The 18,123-nt window shown below is 39.2% G+C and overlaps 1 protein-coding gene across 10 annotated transcripts in view; it reads left to right on the top strand.

Moving 5' to 3' along the window:
- LOC133521479 (CAP-Gly domain-containing linker protein 1) overlaps positions 1–18,123 on the top strand; it is a 59,891-nt gene that overhangs the window by 20,910 nt on the left and 20,858 nt on the right. For 3 of the 10 annotated variants that reach the window (XM_061856458.1, XM_061856457.1, XM_061856463.1), the window contains 7 exons: positions 12,209–12,268; positions 12,469–12,543; positions 13,333–13,422; positions 14,967–15,119; positions 15,374–15,601; positions 15,905–16,094; positions 16,170–16,392. In XM_061856458.1, the coding sequence (XP_061712442.1) occupies positions 12,209–12,268; positions 12,469–12,543; positions 13,333–13,422; positions 14,967–15,119; positions 15,374–15,601; positions 15,905–16,094; positions 16,170–16,392 (1,019 nt within the window). Of the gene's footprint in view, positions 1–10,240; positions 10,400–12,208; positions 12,269–12,468; positions 12,544–13,332; positions 13,423–14,966; positions 15,120–15,373; positions 15,602–15,904; positions 16,095–16,169; positions 16,393–18,123 lie in introns of those variants that run through there. The other 7 variants (XM_061856460.1, XM_061856464.1, XM_061856462.1 and 4 more) reach the window with 5 other exon arrangements.

Consider the following 18,123-nt stretch of genomic DNA (forward strand, 5'->3'; position numbering starts at 1 on the left):
TCTGTCATGTTGACGTCTCGAAATAAGACCGTACAGGCGCGACAAGCGACTTCCCGTGTCTTATCCTTATCTGAACCGAAGTTCGCGTGAAAATTGCTCAATTACACAATAACCCAGTCGCCGTGGCATTGTTCTCTGTCAACCGTAACCAAACTACAGAACAGGTGTATCACGGCAACGTGACTACTATGCGCGATGGGATGCTGTTCATCGTATTATATCAATTGTTTTGTTGTAATTTAATAGCTGCATGTATTGTTTTTGTCACCACAAATCAATATCCACAGATCACCTTGAACCAGGGTTTTGATTTCACACCGATATCGACTCTTCTCGAGCGTATCAGACCGAGCCGAACGTGTCGGTGGTCCTTGATCATATCGATTTACACGCAAAATGAAAATGTTATTGAAATTAATTATGAAATTGATTTGCAAGCTTGCCCGGGTCCATATGAGCGAGCAAAATGATCGCTACATCATCACGCCCACGGCGCCGGTACGCACTTGATAAATGGCATCCGAGTGATCCGCGAGCGACATTACCTAATGCGTTCCAGTGGAATGTTTTACTTTGGTACTTACTTTTTATTATTATTAACGATAATTAGATACTCAATAAAAACAGGCCAACACTCGAAAAAAATAAAACAATGAGACGATGTAAAGTCTTTAAGTTTGTCTACTGTTTGTAATTTATTCCGGTTTATTCTATGTTTCTTTCTTTATGTCTGTTATTTTCTGTGATTTTTTTCTCACTTGATGGTCTCATCGGAAGATGAGCACTGGAACTCTGGAAGTCGCCAGCAACATGCTGAGATAAAGCCATTTCGTGACACTTTATTCTTACTATTTTTCTTTTATGTATGTCAATATTGTCAATTGACTGTTTGTTTTTATGAATAAAAGTATCTCTATTTCTAAATTAATAGTAGTTTATGTGACTGCTACATAATAAAAGGCATTAAAATACACGAGTGTTGGTTTAAGAAACGAACGAAGTGAGTTTCTTAAAAATATCACACGACTGTTTTATTGCCTAATTATGTACAGTTACATATTCTATTTTATCTACACACATATTATAAACTTTCTATGAAATATTCTTTAACCCAAATTACCAAATTATGAAATATTTTTATCGCTTATTTTACACGAAACTTTTGCTATAGTTACCTTAAAAACAACAAAACATATTCATTTTATACTTAAAACCAAAAGATAAACTGTACGTGAAATGGCGGTAAATGAAAACTTTTTTCACGCATGTAGTTTTTTTTTAATTCAGAGAAAAACTAGAGTCGGGAGCCTATTTCCGTATCATTCGAATCCAACTAACATGCGAGATATGTGAACATTGTATGTAATTGACATTTCATTTCGAACAAAAAGGTATCTCGACTGATATTAGAATAGAGGTCAAATAGAATTGCTTTTTTTCAGAGATGTTCCAAATTTGAATAACCAAATCGATTTTGATGTAGTTATGAAGCAAAAAATACATTATCACAGATAAGAAATTTGTTGTAACAAAACAGTATCGTAATGTTGGCCATTATTTACGGATTTTGAAGGCATCATAGAGGGTTTATGATATATGTGTAGATAAATGAACTAAGCTATCAGATCAGTTTCCGAACATTATATTTAAGATCTGTATTTTACATTGTACACCACATTTGATATGTAGTTAGCCGTCTATAAAAAATGATAAAGAAACAAGCTTCTGTTCGTACTTCATATTGTTAAATAAACAATGTGGGTAATGAATATTTAGCCGAAAGTTATTTGCTGATTGTAATTACTTTCACTTTGTATGTAACTTCCTATATTGTTTATATCGGAATGGTAACTTCGCGTAATACCACCGTAACAACTTTTGTAGGTATGTTTCTGGAAGGTGAATCTGATAATTATATTTACATTCAATAGAGTTGCTTCATGCTTGCGTGTCAGAGGTGTAAAGATTTTATCTAATAATACAACACATAACGACTACACCTTTTTATATTTGTTGCGTAAGATATGGATCTGCTTAACTGTTTGCACAAAGTTCGAATGACTGTAGCGACCGTGATATATGTTTTGTCCGTGGATTCTCCTTTGAGGTTGTTTCCGTCATTTTACAAATCCATCCTTCCTCATAAACAGTAAGATCATAATCAAATCCTAGTCACGTATAATCCTTCGCAGAGTTCCGTGGGAGGTCGCTAGCTTCCACCTTTCCTTATGCTCAATACCCTGAGGTATTAATGCCTACACCACGTCTTTGCACGTCGGTAGCACGGGTTCATCCAACCATTTTGTTTTTCCTTATGTCATGACGAAGAATAATGCAAGACTCAGTCGAAACCAGTTTTTTGTCGCATACGAACAATAACAATTTGCCTCACAAAATATTGTGATGTATGTATTTTCGGTTGACAAGCTCCTTTTGCGAACGATGCCAGCTTACTGCTGATGTCGATATTTTTTTATTTATTCACCTATTGTTCGTTGTTTTATTGTTAATACGTTTTAAAGTAATAACTCGTACACAATTGGCCAGTTCCATCTACCAATAACGGATACATACTTACATCAATATATATTTATGTATTATATGGATTTATTACTAACATCACCGGATCACCACATATAAATATATGTATAACTTACCTATTCATACTAATGGTTAAATTAAATTCTACATCAACTTGTGATTGTAAATTATTTTTGCTATTCTAATTATTGCTTGGTTAACATAAAAATAGGTAGGTATACAATACAATACTCTTTATTGCACACCTCAATACAGAAACAATACAAATAATAGAGCACATTAAGAAGAGGTAAACAACAGGCGGTCTTATCGCTAAAAAGCGATCTCTTCCAGACAACCTTAAGGTAGCGGAATTAATAGTACATTACGATACAAGTGCGAAAAATAGGAAATTCGAAACGAGTGGCGATAAATTAAAACACGACCGAAGGGAGTGTTTTAAATCGACACGAGTTGCGAATTACCTATTCGCACATGTATCGTACAGTCAGCGTCAAATACTTTGAACCAGTCAAAGTGGCCAAATAGTTCGGTACACCATACTAAATATATGGTGTACCGAACTATTTGGCTACTTTGGTTGCTACAAAGTATTTGACGCTGACTGTACAACGTTTTACAGTACATATGGCCCTTTAAATGTTCGACACAGTAACGTAATATGCTAATTTTCGCACTAGTGCGGTAAAGTAGCACCATATGTACTGTAAATAAATTTATGTCATGTCAGTAGGTGTTCCAGATGCAATAAAAGAAGTCTAAGTATAATGACAATTTTCACTCCACAACAGCACAAATTCAATTTCCACTCGCGAATGCTATTTCATCTAAAAATACAGTTTGTGAAATAGGCTAGGTAGGCCGTTTAAACCAGAAACATTTTGTACTTGCCCCGGGCGCCGTCCCGTCTACACTCAACCTACATACCCAGCTTCCCTTTTTTTTACTGTTCAATAGGAAAAGGCTAAGTTATGTTTTGCTTACACAACGTAATCCATGTTCAACTTCTGCCCTAGTCATGTTCCCTGAACCTATAGTAATCTAAATTACTACTGCCGTGAGCTTTCATTTTGTAATCTGCCTTTCTAAAGCTAGGCTTTAACCGATAATAACAGTACACTTGATTGCGTTATCTAGGTGGATTTATAGCGCCTCCATATCTCCACGAGTCAATTTATCTAGGTTCATAAGGGAAATTGAGTAATCACAAACTTCGTTAAAGCCGAAATAGGACATCGCGATAATCGCATTTGATAGAGAGATTACAAGTGACTTTATCACTTACGCATACTTGTGTTTCATAGTTAACAATTCGAGTTCATTCATTAAGCGGGAGATGCAGAGGCGTGAACTCTTGAATAACTCCTTCGACGGCAGCGGTTTAACGCACGCGTTCACCTTAACATTAATAAACAGTCATTTAGGTTCAGTGGCGACAATCCGCCCCCGTAAATTTCATGTATTTTATTTTCCATACAAATCCGCTTATTAATAGATACTTATAGACATTCTTGTTTCTGCGTTAGGGAATATTAAGTGTTCAGAATTGGATTCTATAAAAAATATATTAACGTCTCTCGCAAATACTGCGCATAACATGAGGATTTTAAATGGATTTAAGATGCTGTTTCATCCAAAAATGCTTATTTGATGAGGACAAAATCAAGGATAATCTTTATAATGTTGTCAAAATTATATGCACCTAATCGAGTATTGGACGCGTAGGCGGCGTCAGGTGCTACAGTGTAAATTGCTTTATTGAACGCACTTACGTCAGTGTTAGTTTACATCGCAAGTTCAAGGCGACGTCAGCTTGGGAAACTCCATGTTCGCAAGCTAAACATTTGTATTGTAGATTTCTAGAATATCACTAAGAAGAAATTTGAATATGTTAATCCTATAGTCTAGCCAGTTCGTCAAGAATGTTCGCGACCGACACACCTAACGTGTGGCGTCACCTCAAGTTTTATGTACACAGTTGCTCCGGTACAATTCTAAAATCCCGTGTAGCCACGCTGATTCATTCTGTTTACAAAATACGTATGCAAACATACCTCCACCATGATGGATATAAAAACCCAGTTCCGTCCACGACACCATACAAACTCTTCACTTACATTTTCTTAGTCAACAATATAGTCAACTGGAGTTGCTATCTAGACACTTTCGAAATTTAAGCGCATTTTCGCCCACTTTCGCGTCTACATCGTATTTTACATATCCCTATCTTTCATTTAAATTTCGTACATTAGGTATGAAATGTAAGCTGTAATGATTACCTACGCCTGCAAGCTAGTTATTGGATGCATTTATCATCGCTGCAGATAACGATCTGCACGGTATTTCTGCAACCGAGCCGTGAGAAACAAAGAAGACGGTTGCACGCGCCCAACTGCCTACTTCGTGACTGGTTGCTTCTAACAACTCCAACGGACATTTATCACCTTTGATAATACCACCACGCTTTCCCGTCGCGCTAACGCCTGACACTTTATCAAATCGATGTTACATTTTATTTATCCATAATGTATTGGCGCGATTATCTGTATCCGTAATGGATTGTCGTTATAGTCTCACTTTAAAGTTGAATGTTATCTGCGCTGCGCCCGTAATGGGTTTTTATGGCATTATTTGGCAAGCACTTGTTGAGAGATAATTTTCATATCTCTGTTGCTAAGCAAATATAACGTGTAGAGCTTTGTTTTCATGTGAGCAGGATTTGCTTAGTTAGTTAATTATCTTTTAAAAACATGTTGACGGTGACCACAAGTAAGATGATAAATACGTGTAAAAAAATATTGTAGAAAGAGACATATTTAACTTAAACAAAGCGTTAAAGGGTAATGTCAATTCTGTCGAACAGACCCAAAGGTTTAGCGTATTTCATTATACGTGCTGATGTTTATTAAATACCGTACGAGGGCTAATCTAAAAGTTGCTAGTTGCTCCGGCTCTACTCATGCGATTAAAATTGTATTTATACTATTGTGAGGGATTTTTTAGTACTTATTAAAGTGGTGTAAATACATTTTTATAAAACGCTTATTTTTGTTTTTATTTTATTTTTACTTCGACGCGTCGAAGCCTAACCAGTCATGAAAATCAGTAATTGAGACTCCATATGTGCTGTCATTTTATAGACAGTTTTTGTAAAAAAAAAAAACAAAAGTTTTTTAGGTGCTACTAATGACGAATCTCGGCCGTTCTTTTACGTATAAATCGTTTTGATTGAGTAAATATTATTATTATTTAATAGGTATCAACAATGAGTCCTTTCATTAAAAGTAAAAATTTCTGATAAGTATTTAAAAAAATACATATATGCATATAAGATTATTGATTGATTAGATTAGATATTGATAAGATTACTTAAACATTGGAAATAGCAGAAGGAAGATAATAATTAGACCCGGGTAAATTTATGTTCGATTTTCAAAGATTTCAATACGAAATTCATTTAATTATGCCCAAAATTTTTTTAAGCAAAACGTAACTCCATACAAAACAGCTTTCAGTTAAAAATATATAATAAAAAAAACTATTTGCATTAATTAAAAAAAATTGATAGCCATAAGTAGCATTGAAATATCCCTCACTCCAAATATCCATTAATAGTATAAATATTTTTTTTATCGCATGAGTACAGCCGGAGCAACTAACAACTTTTGGATCAGCCCTCGTATGAGCACCACTCGGCATAAAACTTATTACTCTGTTACTGTTAGTTCCAATTAAGTGTCCCTATTACCATCAGATCGTGCTAATTTATCGTTATGAGAGTAATAAATCACATCAGTATTCCAATCGCAGTTTGATTTCGGATTAATTATCGCAGGTGTGGAGAGTAGTTGCGATGCATGGCGCGGTCTCATTACTGCCCATTATCGTAGGGGTAGACGTGAGCCGCCTGCCGAGCGCTTTCGAGCCTTACACGGCCTAAGGGCCTGCCCCGTCAATCATGCCGCATCCTGAGCCAATTAATCGGGCCATTAGATCACTTATTCACTCATTTATTGTTTCATTATCACTGCGTTCAATAGATGGCGCTAGTTTCCATTCGTGAATTAGGCTACACGGAAGACGGAATTTAGAGTTCGATATCGCGCTATCCGCACTGGTTGCATTAACTCCCAATCAACTTTCACTAGGCATCGGTATCCAAATACCTATTCCCCCGGGAGGGAGATCTCTCTCTGTAACTTTTCTCTTACTACAGGTGCTTAAAATACTGTTTCGTTTAGAAATCCTTTATTATATAAGTAACCCTCCATGTTGTTTTACGCAAGCTTCGAAACGAGAAAATTACTTAATATTCATTGTATAAAGAGATGACGGGACACGACATCTTTTGTTGCTATTTATGCTTTGCGAAAACCTATAAATTAATGCTGCGGACGCAAGAGGCTGTAAATCGTATAACTGTATGGAGGGCACATAAAATTCGATTCCGAACTCGCAAACAATGTTTTGTTTTCAGCTCCACAAGAGGCTGTTGCAAAACTTCGATTCATGAAATAGCTTTTTGTTTAATACATCCAAATTCGGTGCTAAATTATAGCCTTTCTGTTTACGCGTACATTGAGCTCCGAACTACATTGTCTCCATACGGTGTAGGGTGAGTCACTCGTATCAGACCTACGAGTACGCAACCTTAACTGGTTGTCACATGTTCCTCAATAAATATTTCAATAATGATAATGGCTCGATAAACGATTGCCTGAAATGCGGTATGAATCACCAATGTTTATTTATATGGCCTGAATGTATCTTGTTTTTCATTTGTCGTAGCGGGGCGCCGTTCCCGTTCTGCTGGATCGCGGTAGTACGATAGGCGCCAACTCGGTCGGTGCCGAGTATTTTCACTACTGAACTTTTTATGCTCTCAATATTAGAAAAAGAATTATATTCATCTGGCTTCCATGTCCAAAGTACACTGGCGCGACATTTGCCAAATTTTCAAAATTTCATACATCTGGCCACCCACCATCTCGGTCAGATGAAAGTAATTTCGTTACTGGCTTAGGTATACATTATACTTAACAGATTAAGCGTGAGGAGGGGACTGTTTTCATTAATTGTATTTATTAAGCGCGTGTACAGTCGCCATCAGATATATCGAAGCGGCCAAGGCGCTCACAAATATCTGAACATGACATTGTCAAGGCGTTAAAGTGCGTGTTCAGATATTTTTGAGCACTTTGGCTGGATCGATATATCTAATGGCGACTGTACACGCGCTTAATAAATACATTTAATGAAAACAGTCCCCTCCAAATTTCACGCTTAATCTGTTTAATTTGAAGCGATTATGGTGGAAAATCTGTGAATGAAATTGGCTTCACGTGATCGAGCAGCTGGTCAAGTAATTGGCATCAAGAATTGCAGCTGTTCCACAAAACTTATGTCGCATCAGTTACGTGAGAGCGGAGCGCGAAATTGTCCTCAATTGACGAATTAGATCATTCGCCGTATGACCCTACTAGATATAATTTGACTAGGTATAGCTTAGTTGCTGCACCGAAATAATAGTCCGCTTCAAGCAAAATTGTCAAAATGATTTCATACGTTGATGTTTTGCAAAATAACACCTCATTAGCATACAACTCGCTCACAAAAACTTGAACTTGACCACAAAACACAATGTCATTCCCCGATTCTTGTCCTCAAGCGTAGTGTGCTCAAGTTGTTTGGTACGTCTCGCTCTTCAAGCGCTAACTAAATCGACAAATAATGTAAGTTCTTTTATAGCAATTACATCATTTCTGCGAACGGAGATGTTCGCATAAAATTGACATCATATCATCGTATTAGCATGTTGTTGTTATGTACATAGTTAATATACAAACCATATTTTCTACCGTAGTCAGTTTTAATGATAGCCGCTGGGTGTTCTCATATTTTGTTTTATGAACTCTGTCAAACTATATGCGTATTTCTTCTGTGGCCATAAAAAATTAATAAGTAGTATTAAATTAGTTATGTTATTGTGGAGGGTGGGAAGTATTCGGAACTAGAGTAGGTCACCCACGCGCTACGAGAAGACAAGAGCACGAACTAGCGTGGGATTCGCCACGTTGTTCCATTGTGTCACCTGCCATCACACACGTTATGGTCATTATATTTTATCATCAGATGAATCATTGTTCTCATTAAATTGTGTAACATAAACATCAAAAAAGCACGCTAATCTTTATTTATACCAGTCAATTTGTCGTTTTGATATCCGACACGAAAACCCGTCCCGGAGAACGCCGCCAGTGCTATGACGAATGTCTTTTTACCATGACAATAGCAGACCGACGTTTTGTCAGACTAACGTGTAATAACTTTTTTTTGTTATGATAATCTTGTCAATTTAATTTAATTGCGCAAGTAGGTATATTTGGCTGTTTTGAGTGGTGCGGAAGTCTTCAGTATTCTGAAGTTCATTATCAAGTAATAGCATGTATGGTTGTGTGAAAATTTGCAGCTGCGTACTGCACTTTTCAATTCTAGGTAATATAATCGGATCGGACCTATGCTATTATTGGATGGCAAGGCGACCTGACTATATTATTTATTAACTACAACAACGATATATTGTATTATTTAACGGCTTCTAATTCAATCATCATCAGTCTCCATTTGCAGTGTCGAAAGGTGAGAATAGTTAAGAACTACTCATAAAAATCCTTACCCTTATATCTCGGGTCTCCGTACATAATGGTTTGTTATTTCTATGTATAGATATTAACTATATAGTCAGACAATGATTACATTTATAGCTGTGCTACGCAATTATCTGTTTGCAATTGCAACGCAGTGTAAAACCCAGGCATTTTATTGACTCTTGTCGATGACAAATAGTGATTGACTGATTTAATTGTATTAATAACTTCGAGGAAATTGAAACTTCCTAATGCGCAATCTGTATTTATATAGGGAGCAAAATATGTTGTTATATTTATTTGAAAAATTATGGAATTAACTGCCGTGTTAATTATCTAAAGCCGGGATTTCGGCACAAGAATTGTTGTACTGAATATGCTTGTGCCGTGCCGTGCCGTACAGTGCCGCATAATACTGGTGGAATCCCGCCTTAAGGTGACAATATTTGGTGTGGCTATAATTAACTGAACGAGTGTCTACGCCTACTTACAATCATTGGGTCTATCTTGAGCACTACCTTTCAGCTTTCAGTATTGGAGATCAGATAATCCTCCCCTGATTTTCTCCACTCCTACCTGGAGTATGCCTCTGTTCCTCACACCCGCATGCTCATGATAATCTCACAGAACTACGCTTATTATGCGGTTAGGTTAGATTAGGTTAGGCCATTCGAGGCATCAATTTCGTCAACATTTGGCTCCATCAGACAATATCTTACATAAGTGTAAGTAATCTAATCGCCATCTCTAACTTTGTCATAGACAATTATATGGGCTTTTCAAATGACACGTCTCTTTGTGGCAATTCACACGTAGTTTGAGTATGCAAATTACTTTGGTTTAAGTGCGTCATTCCATCTTAGGTAAGAAACATACCTACGAAAACTTAAGCTACGAACAGATACAGATGCTGCAATTTGTAATGCTACTTATATGACATGGGCGTATATTGAAACAGAATGAGAGTGAAAACCCGTCATTAGATCCAGTTAGCCTTTCTAGTGCAGTTTCCGCGTAGGTACCTTCCGGGCGTAGGGCCCGCGATGAGCCAGGTTATGATTAGCGTGCCCACGCGCAGCGGCAAGGCCGGTGTCGCTGCGCAGTTGTGATTTGTGATTAACTGGGCTCAGTGCCGGACACGCGATACGACCCGCCGGCCGGCTCCTCGGCCACTCTACCTCTGATCAGTGGTCACAACCTCCGCCGGACTTGTGAGTGAAGCCAGTCTCATCACTTCTCATGCTCACATTTCACTAAAACAAAAGACAGTCGGCTGTTTAAATGAAGCTTTTAACCTCAGGATCTGTATTCTTTTAAATATCACGAAGTGACCACCCGACAGTCTAAAGTTTCAAAGTATATATTTAAGAAAGTGTGTTTATTTTTGTTGGAGACATGTGGTTTTAATCTTTTACTATGCCGCAGTAAATTAAAGATATCTTGATGATTATACGGATTTACCTCAATGTTAATAGTGCGAAATCGATAATGATTTATATATTCATTCCGCGTTCCATCTGCCATAAACGATAATCCGCCAATAACACCTCTCACATTAATTAACTGTTAAATTAACAGAGACGCAATATATCGACGTAGATCATGTCTAATTCAAAACAAGTTATTGTCAAATGAATAATGTTCTGGTTCTTAAAGTTTATCTTTTCACGCATTATTTATAATACTCATAGTGTTGTGTTCCTGCCGGTGAGTAAGGTTGCCAGAGCTCAACGAGGGGGGTGGGGTTAGGGTCGGCAACGCGCATGTAACTCCTCCGGAGTTGCAGGTGTACATAGGCTACGGAGACTGCTTACCATCAGGCAGGCCGTATGCTTGTTTGCCACCGACGTAGTATAAATCAATATCTAATGAATCATGCTAACGCTTAGTTCGGTGCCTTTACGATATCTAAATACTACATCGGAGAGATCTAGTTTATGGACTAGATATTCGTAATATTGAACTACGTTTCGCGGTTATAAGTAGTGTAATGAAGCAGAACTAGTCGGTTAGTCCCAAGAATAAACAGACACCAAGTTATGGCTTTATCACCCACTATAATTTGCAACGAATCGTGAGGGTTACCAACTATGTATTTAATATCTACGGTCTCTGATGAAATGCCAGATACTTTTACAAATTTTCTGATAGACTCTAGGGAACCTGAAATATGTATTTTTATATCTCCTCCTCGGCCATGCGCTTGGCGAGGAATAGAAGCCTATGGAGGAATCTGGTCTTCAATAGAAGGACATGATGTCACGATCCTCAGCATTGAGGGACCGACTGAAGAAGAAGATATCTCCCCCTCAATCGCTTACTCTTCACAGAGTGGTCGTGGTTGTATGATGAGACGTATATTGTAGATAATGCAGCCAAATACCAAACCACCATACCAAGTGTTACCAAAAAATATTAGCAGTGTATTCAATAGAAAATGATTCATGTTCCATTCTCAAAAACTGTAAATAGTTTTTCAAAGGGGACCTAAAAATATGATATGTTCGGAAAATTCCTTACCTCATTGATAACCCTAGGTGCTTGCCTACTCATTCGTGTCCGTGTGCCAGCTGTGGCTCGTGCCACGTCTACGCTATTCACTAATGGCACACGTGTCACTAAACACCAATGATATTAAGCCCTTTAGAGACTAGCCCAGCGAGGTAGGCAGTGGGTGTCTCCCACACCTACCTCAATCCTTACTATATGATTTTATCGAACTCTGCCCAATATGAATTGCAAACAGCCATGTATCATGACATAGAACCTTACATATCTATTATACGCGTCAATGCCATTATTTTATTGTATAGTCGTGGAAAGCAATGCTTTATAGGTATAACTTGAATCTTTATGATCATAACTTTGATACTAAGTAGAAAAGTGATAAACGCTTGCTTTCCTCGAAAATGTTATTAGTTATCTGTCTGACATTGTAGTTTAAATTACATTTTATATCGTTTTTCCTTAAGCATGTTTATTTTATCATTCCGCTTTACGTGTTGTTTTTGTTGTCATAGACGGCAGCTCCGACGCCGTGAGGAAGCTCAGCGACGACTTATCTAGAAAACATTTATCAGGTGAGTAAAATCTCATTTCACGCTCGAACTCTATTGAGTGATTTCAAAATTTAAGATGGCATGAGAGCACAGCATGCTACATGCTTTGAAATGGACGTTTGGCACGCACATCTATCACTCAATCACTGTATATTGTAAATAATTTTAAATTTCACTTGTTCTTGTTCATAATGATATCACGCTTTTATTTGTATCTGAAGACCTCATAGAAGCCGAGGAGGACGAGGTGTCCAGCAGTCTGCCCGACAGACCGCGCTCGCACCGCAAGGCATCTAGTAAGTCCTATTCCTTCGTAGAGGCACTTGTGATAAGGTGGAGGATAGAGATCTCTGTATTCATGTCATCAGACGGTGGTGGGATCTTTTGAGATGTAGGTTGAAACGTGTGTTGATAACGTGCGGCGGTTTGGACTAACTAGAAATGTACCTCATTATTTTATCTAATCAAAGCGCGGCGCGATCGTCGTTAGAATGTTTATAAACAACATAATCAATTGCTAACACTGTGTCACAATAAACAAACCCGCGACGTCAAGACGAGTCGCCCGCCCACGACCCCATCAAATCTTACCGGCGCAATTAACAGCATTGTCTACCGGCCGAACTGTAACGCGGATTGTTTTGCTCTTTTTAAAAGCGCCACGGCTGTCGCTCATAATCGTTCGACACAATGTATATGTCAGTGACGAAGTCAGTCTTCTACATGACAAGGCTGTTAAATCTTTGTAACGCTAGTACCTAATACCTAATACCTGTACAAAAAAACATACTGCGCGTGTAAATTCTCATAACAGACAGGTTTAACAATGCATGAATAGATTATTAAAAAATATACAGCTAAAATTATCAAGGTAATCTCTACATTAAATCAACAAAAGACTAATATACTAATCTATAATTTTTCATTTTTCAATTCAATTCATACAACATGATCTATTCAATAGAAAAATACAGTTTCATAACTAAAATTCTCACATTACCGTTTTTTGGAATGCACCCATTGTGTCGCGAGTTCCGCTCATGTGTGTTTGTGTAGCTAATGGTTGTGTGTGTGTCGCTTGGTAGCCAGCAGCACGTACAGCGTCACGTCGATGGACGCGCTGTGGGAGAAGCACCCGCGGCGCCTCAGCGAGGCCGGCCTGCGCAGGTCCTCAGGTAACAGCACTTCACTTCATTCACAAACCCAAGTTCCACTATAAAATTGATTTCATTAATGTGTCGGTTCTCATTAAGGCTCTACTGGCATAAAATGCAATAAACACTTGACTAGGTGCTTAAATATTATACAGATTTGCGTTTTGATTTACCATTTAGGAAACATACATTTTTAGCATGTGTTTGTGAAATAACAAGCTAATTGTTTATCGACAAACTTCGTTAATGTAAACTTACTAGAATGTACCTACAGGCCGAGTAGCGTAGACCCAGACCCTTCATATTAGTCGATGACCATAAACGGACCTCCTTCATTAGGACTTATTGTTAGCAGTCAACTGCATTAATCACCACCTATTAAAGTGTTTCTTGTAATAAATCATATTATATTTAAACGTTTTATAGTGGAACTTGAAGCTGAACAGTTTTTTTATTACAAATTGCAATGTAAGTCACGCACGCTCGATAGCTACATACTCGTTATTATAGATGTTCCAAGTATATATGTATTCATTGGTGATTATGATCAGTTTGCTTGCAATGTTGTGGTATTTTAGTGTTATGCAATGTTGAGTTAAGTATGATGTGTTTTGCGATGCGATGCTCTAGCAGTAGTGTGGCGTCCTAAAGTAAAATATTTGTATAGTGAAGCCTGATTAAGTACGCTTATTTGACTTTCAGTGAGGCGTTCTAACCAAATATTCTATAACAAAATGACAAACAACCACGACTCGCACAAATGTAGAAGTCTTTGTAGCCAAATATTATCCATAGCTTGATTCAGCAGCAAGAGTATAGTTTGAATAAGTGAATGAATTTGTCTATGGGTCGGTGTACTTATTTTTACAGGTGCTAATCTGAAAACACCAGCTTTTGTGAATCGATCTGTACCTATACGAATTTTATTATAATAACAATTGGTACCTAATCGAGTTCTATGGACGCCACATGACGCCTATACCTTGCAATTATTTACTCGCATTACTGAAACAGTTTCATAGTTTTCAAGTCAACTGCAGTTTGTTGAATGCAATATGAATGAAGCGAAAGTCAGCACACGGCGTGCATACAAGAATGCAAATCGACCCCGGTGACCGTTGCACTTGCACGCATACGCCCACGAATATTCTAATCGTGTGCACATCATAAACCTGCCCATAAATGGGTCAAGCCTCTTCCGTTATTTTAAAACCTGGGCATTTTGAACTTCATGAGAAGCTTAAAACTTTCTTCCGACATAAAATTGTTAAAACTTTCCTAGGTATTCTCGCGGGAACGTTCAAAACGTTTATACCGGCGTAACATCGTTAGTTTGAGCGCCTTATACGATGTCACGTATCGAATATTATGCCTATAATCTGAAGCCTTTTACAACAGAAACAACTACCTACTACGTATTGATATGTCCCAAGTTAATTGTTATTTACCCACAAAATCTTTTACGTCTGTTCATAACAAAAAAGTTGACAATCGTATCAGGCGGCCGAACATTAGTTCGATACGGACACCTTACAAAAACATTAACATGTGTTTTGACTTTGCAGATCACAGTGTTGTCCTAACGGAGGACACTGACAGCTTCATTATCGGCGAGCGCGTGTGGGTGGGCGGCACCAAGCCTGGCCAGATCGCTTACATCGGAGAGACTCAGTTCGCGCCCGGCGACTGGGCGGGAATCGTGCTCGACGATGCCATCGGTAAGATCACGACATAGACGTGATAGACCACAATGTGTCTGAGGATATTTTACCCTTTGGCCTCATCTGTTATTTTGATATATCCTTTTTATAAACTATATGAAGGCATCCCAGCCATTTCCTTTTTGGGGCTTGCCTCATCAGACTTAGTTTGTTCAGGTTACACTGATTAATTTTTTATGACTTTTCTCTATGTTCGTTCGGGCATCCGTGAACATCAAGCAGATCATCTAATAATGTGTTATATCTTTCAGGCAAAAATGATGGATCAGTCGCTGGCGTCCGCTACTTCCAATGCTCGGAAAAGCGCGGCGTGTTCTCTCGTCTGACGCGACTGACCCGGGCCCCGCTAGCGACACACGATGGGTCGCCCACGTCAGACGCTGGTAGCGTTTTCGAGCGCCCCCCTTCTGGGGTGGGACGCTATCGCCGCACTCTCTCGCCCAACGGTAGCGTGCGCAGCGTTGTTAGCAGCAAAATGAGTAAGTTAAGGACCCACAAGGACAATCTAATTTAGTTAGTGAACGCGATATATCATATATTTTATTTGGAATGCTGCAATAGCTGCAAAATTGGTACCTACTTGTAGAGTGATTTATAAGGACTAAGGAGTCACTTTTGAATAGATTGGTTAAATGCCGCCTTGCTCGATTGTTGACAGATGATCAATAGTTATCAATTGACTAAGACAAAGACGCAGTAATGATGTGTAGGCTTATATTTTGATAAACAGTTGTAAATAGAACAAAGCATTGTTGACACTAATTCGAGTATTCCTTTTTTAGATGCATCTATTTCAACAACGACAAACGGGGAACTTCGCCTCGGAGACAGAGTCATAGTATCCAGCAGTCGTGGGAGCAAAGCTGGTACCCTGAAATATGTTGGCGTTACCGAATTCGCTTCAGGCGTTTGGGCGGGTGTTGAGCTTGACGACCCGATCGGCAAGAACGACGGCTCTGTTGAAGGAAAGAGGTAGGTAGATCGGTAAAATATGCAGGATATTAAATTGCCAGTAAATCCAGGTTTTTAATGATTATTTTTTTCCAGGTACTTTGAATGCGCGCCCCGTTTTGGTTTGTTCGCGCCCATCGCCAAGGTTTCACGCTCGCCCTCCAACCGCAAGCCTGGAGCCTGCGCGATCCACAGCAACGGCCGCATGACTCCCATGAGACGCTCCAACTCCCGCGAATCTCTCACGTCACTCGGCACGTCGATTGCGTCCTCGCGCGCGACGGGGGTGAGGCTCGGGGTGACGGCGCTCGCTGCTCAGGTAGGCTAGCCGCGCGCGCGCTCGGCCGAGCCGCTCGGCCGTGCCGCTCCGCGCCGTGTCGCGCCCCACCGCAGCGTGCCCAGCCTGCTCGACAAAACGCTCCTCGTTAAACACGTAGACATAGACCACTGCGCCCTGATCGCTATTCCACACCCAAAGGTCTTCTACGACATCGTAATGCGCGACGCTAAAAGTAAAGAGTTGAACCCTCGCCGCTGGGCGAGCGAAACGCTGCCCAAATCCTGGCGGTGCTCGGAGAGCACGCTGAGTATAGCGTCGCCGCGTTCACGGCGCAGCGTGTCGAGCGGGTCGGGCGCGAGCGTGTCGAGCGGCGACACGCGGGCGGGGCGCGGCGGCGGCAGCGAGCTGGTGCGGTGGGGCGGCCGGCCGGCCGCCGTGACGCGGGCCAGCCGCGGGACCGCCGCTACCGACATACTCATCGACATGCCGCCGACCAACACGCACTTCTCGGGCTTCGGGAAGAGCTACCACTACTCCTGCGTGTCGCCCTTCCAATTCTCCTACCCCAACATCGTGTATATCTGAACGCTAGTAAACTCGTATACTATATCAGTATTCCTATTTGCACGTATTATATTTGATATACCTACGGTTATTTCCGTCCTCTTAATAAACGTTGTTGTAATGTTTGTCTCAAATATTGAACAGTCCGGTGAGTGAAGTGACACGTATCTGCATACACGATAATCGCGGGGGCGATACGTACGAGTGCGGTCATAATATTTATGTAGAGTGCGCTTATTGTTTGCATGGACATAGTTTGATTAATACGATTTTATTTTGTCTGTAGTGGCACCCCTCGGTTTGGTCCTTTTGTTATTAATTTACACTTATTATTAAATTTGTTGTCGATTTGCTATCTTTAGATACGACATAAAGATAGGGACTCTATAACAAGCTTGTTTTATTATATTATCATATCATGTGTCATCAATCATTTCGACCGCTTATATTTGTAGTTGCTTATTTCTCACGTTAGTTACATTACCTCAATACATCTGGGACACAAATCGCGTCAAGTCGAGATCAGACCCTTTTGAGATTGTAAGGAAAATATTTTTGTAACTTAGTTTTTTGAAATCTCGCGGCATGTATATATAAAACTTGATAGTACATAAATGGGATCCCTGGAGAGACTGCGGTAGACATTCCTCAGAACATCTCTTATGATTTCAGACTGTGATATTATTTTTAAGATTTCCGAATCGTGGCAAGACTGTTCAAAATACTTAGATATGTTTGTGTAACTAACTTAATATATTTGGTGTGCACGTTTCTTTTGCGCATAGTACCTATTCTAAATCGAATATCCAAAAGATCTCTTATCTTTAGCTCATTTTGTAGATGAATTAGTTCACTCGCAATACCAAAGACATCGACATTCCATCATTTTGCTTGTTATGTACATAATTCTGTTTTGGCAGTTTAGTGTCTGCTAAAATAACAACTTTATACTTTGTCCTTCCATAGCTTCGTATCATATGGACATTCAAAGTTCCTCCACTTTTCCATACGACAGTGCATGGCTCACCCGATTATTTTGTACCAACATTGCATTACATTTCGCGATTCTCTGTTGGTATAAAATAAAGCTATGTTCAATTGCCTTTATATTGAATCAAATAACGACTCTAATTCAATACATTGGCAGTTTCCGTCGTATAGAAGCGATTTATTTTTCGGTTACGGTCACTTCTGTTACAAATCTAT

This window comes from Cydia pomonella, chromosome 9, assembly GCF_033807575.1.
Source record: "Cydia pomonella isolate Wapato2018A chromosome 9, ilCydPomo1, whole genome shotgun sequence".
Classification (NCBI taxonomy): Eukaryota; Metazoa; Arthropoda; class Insecta; order Lepidoptera; family Tortricidae; genus Cydia; species Cydia pomonella.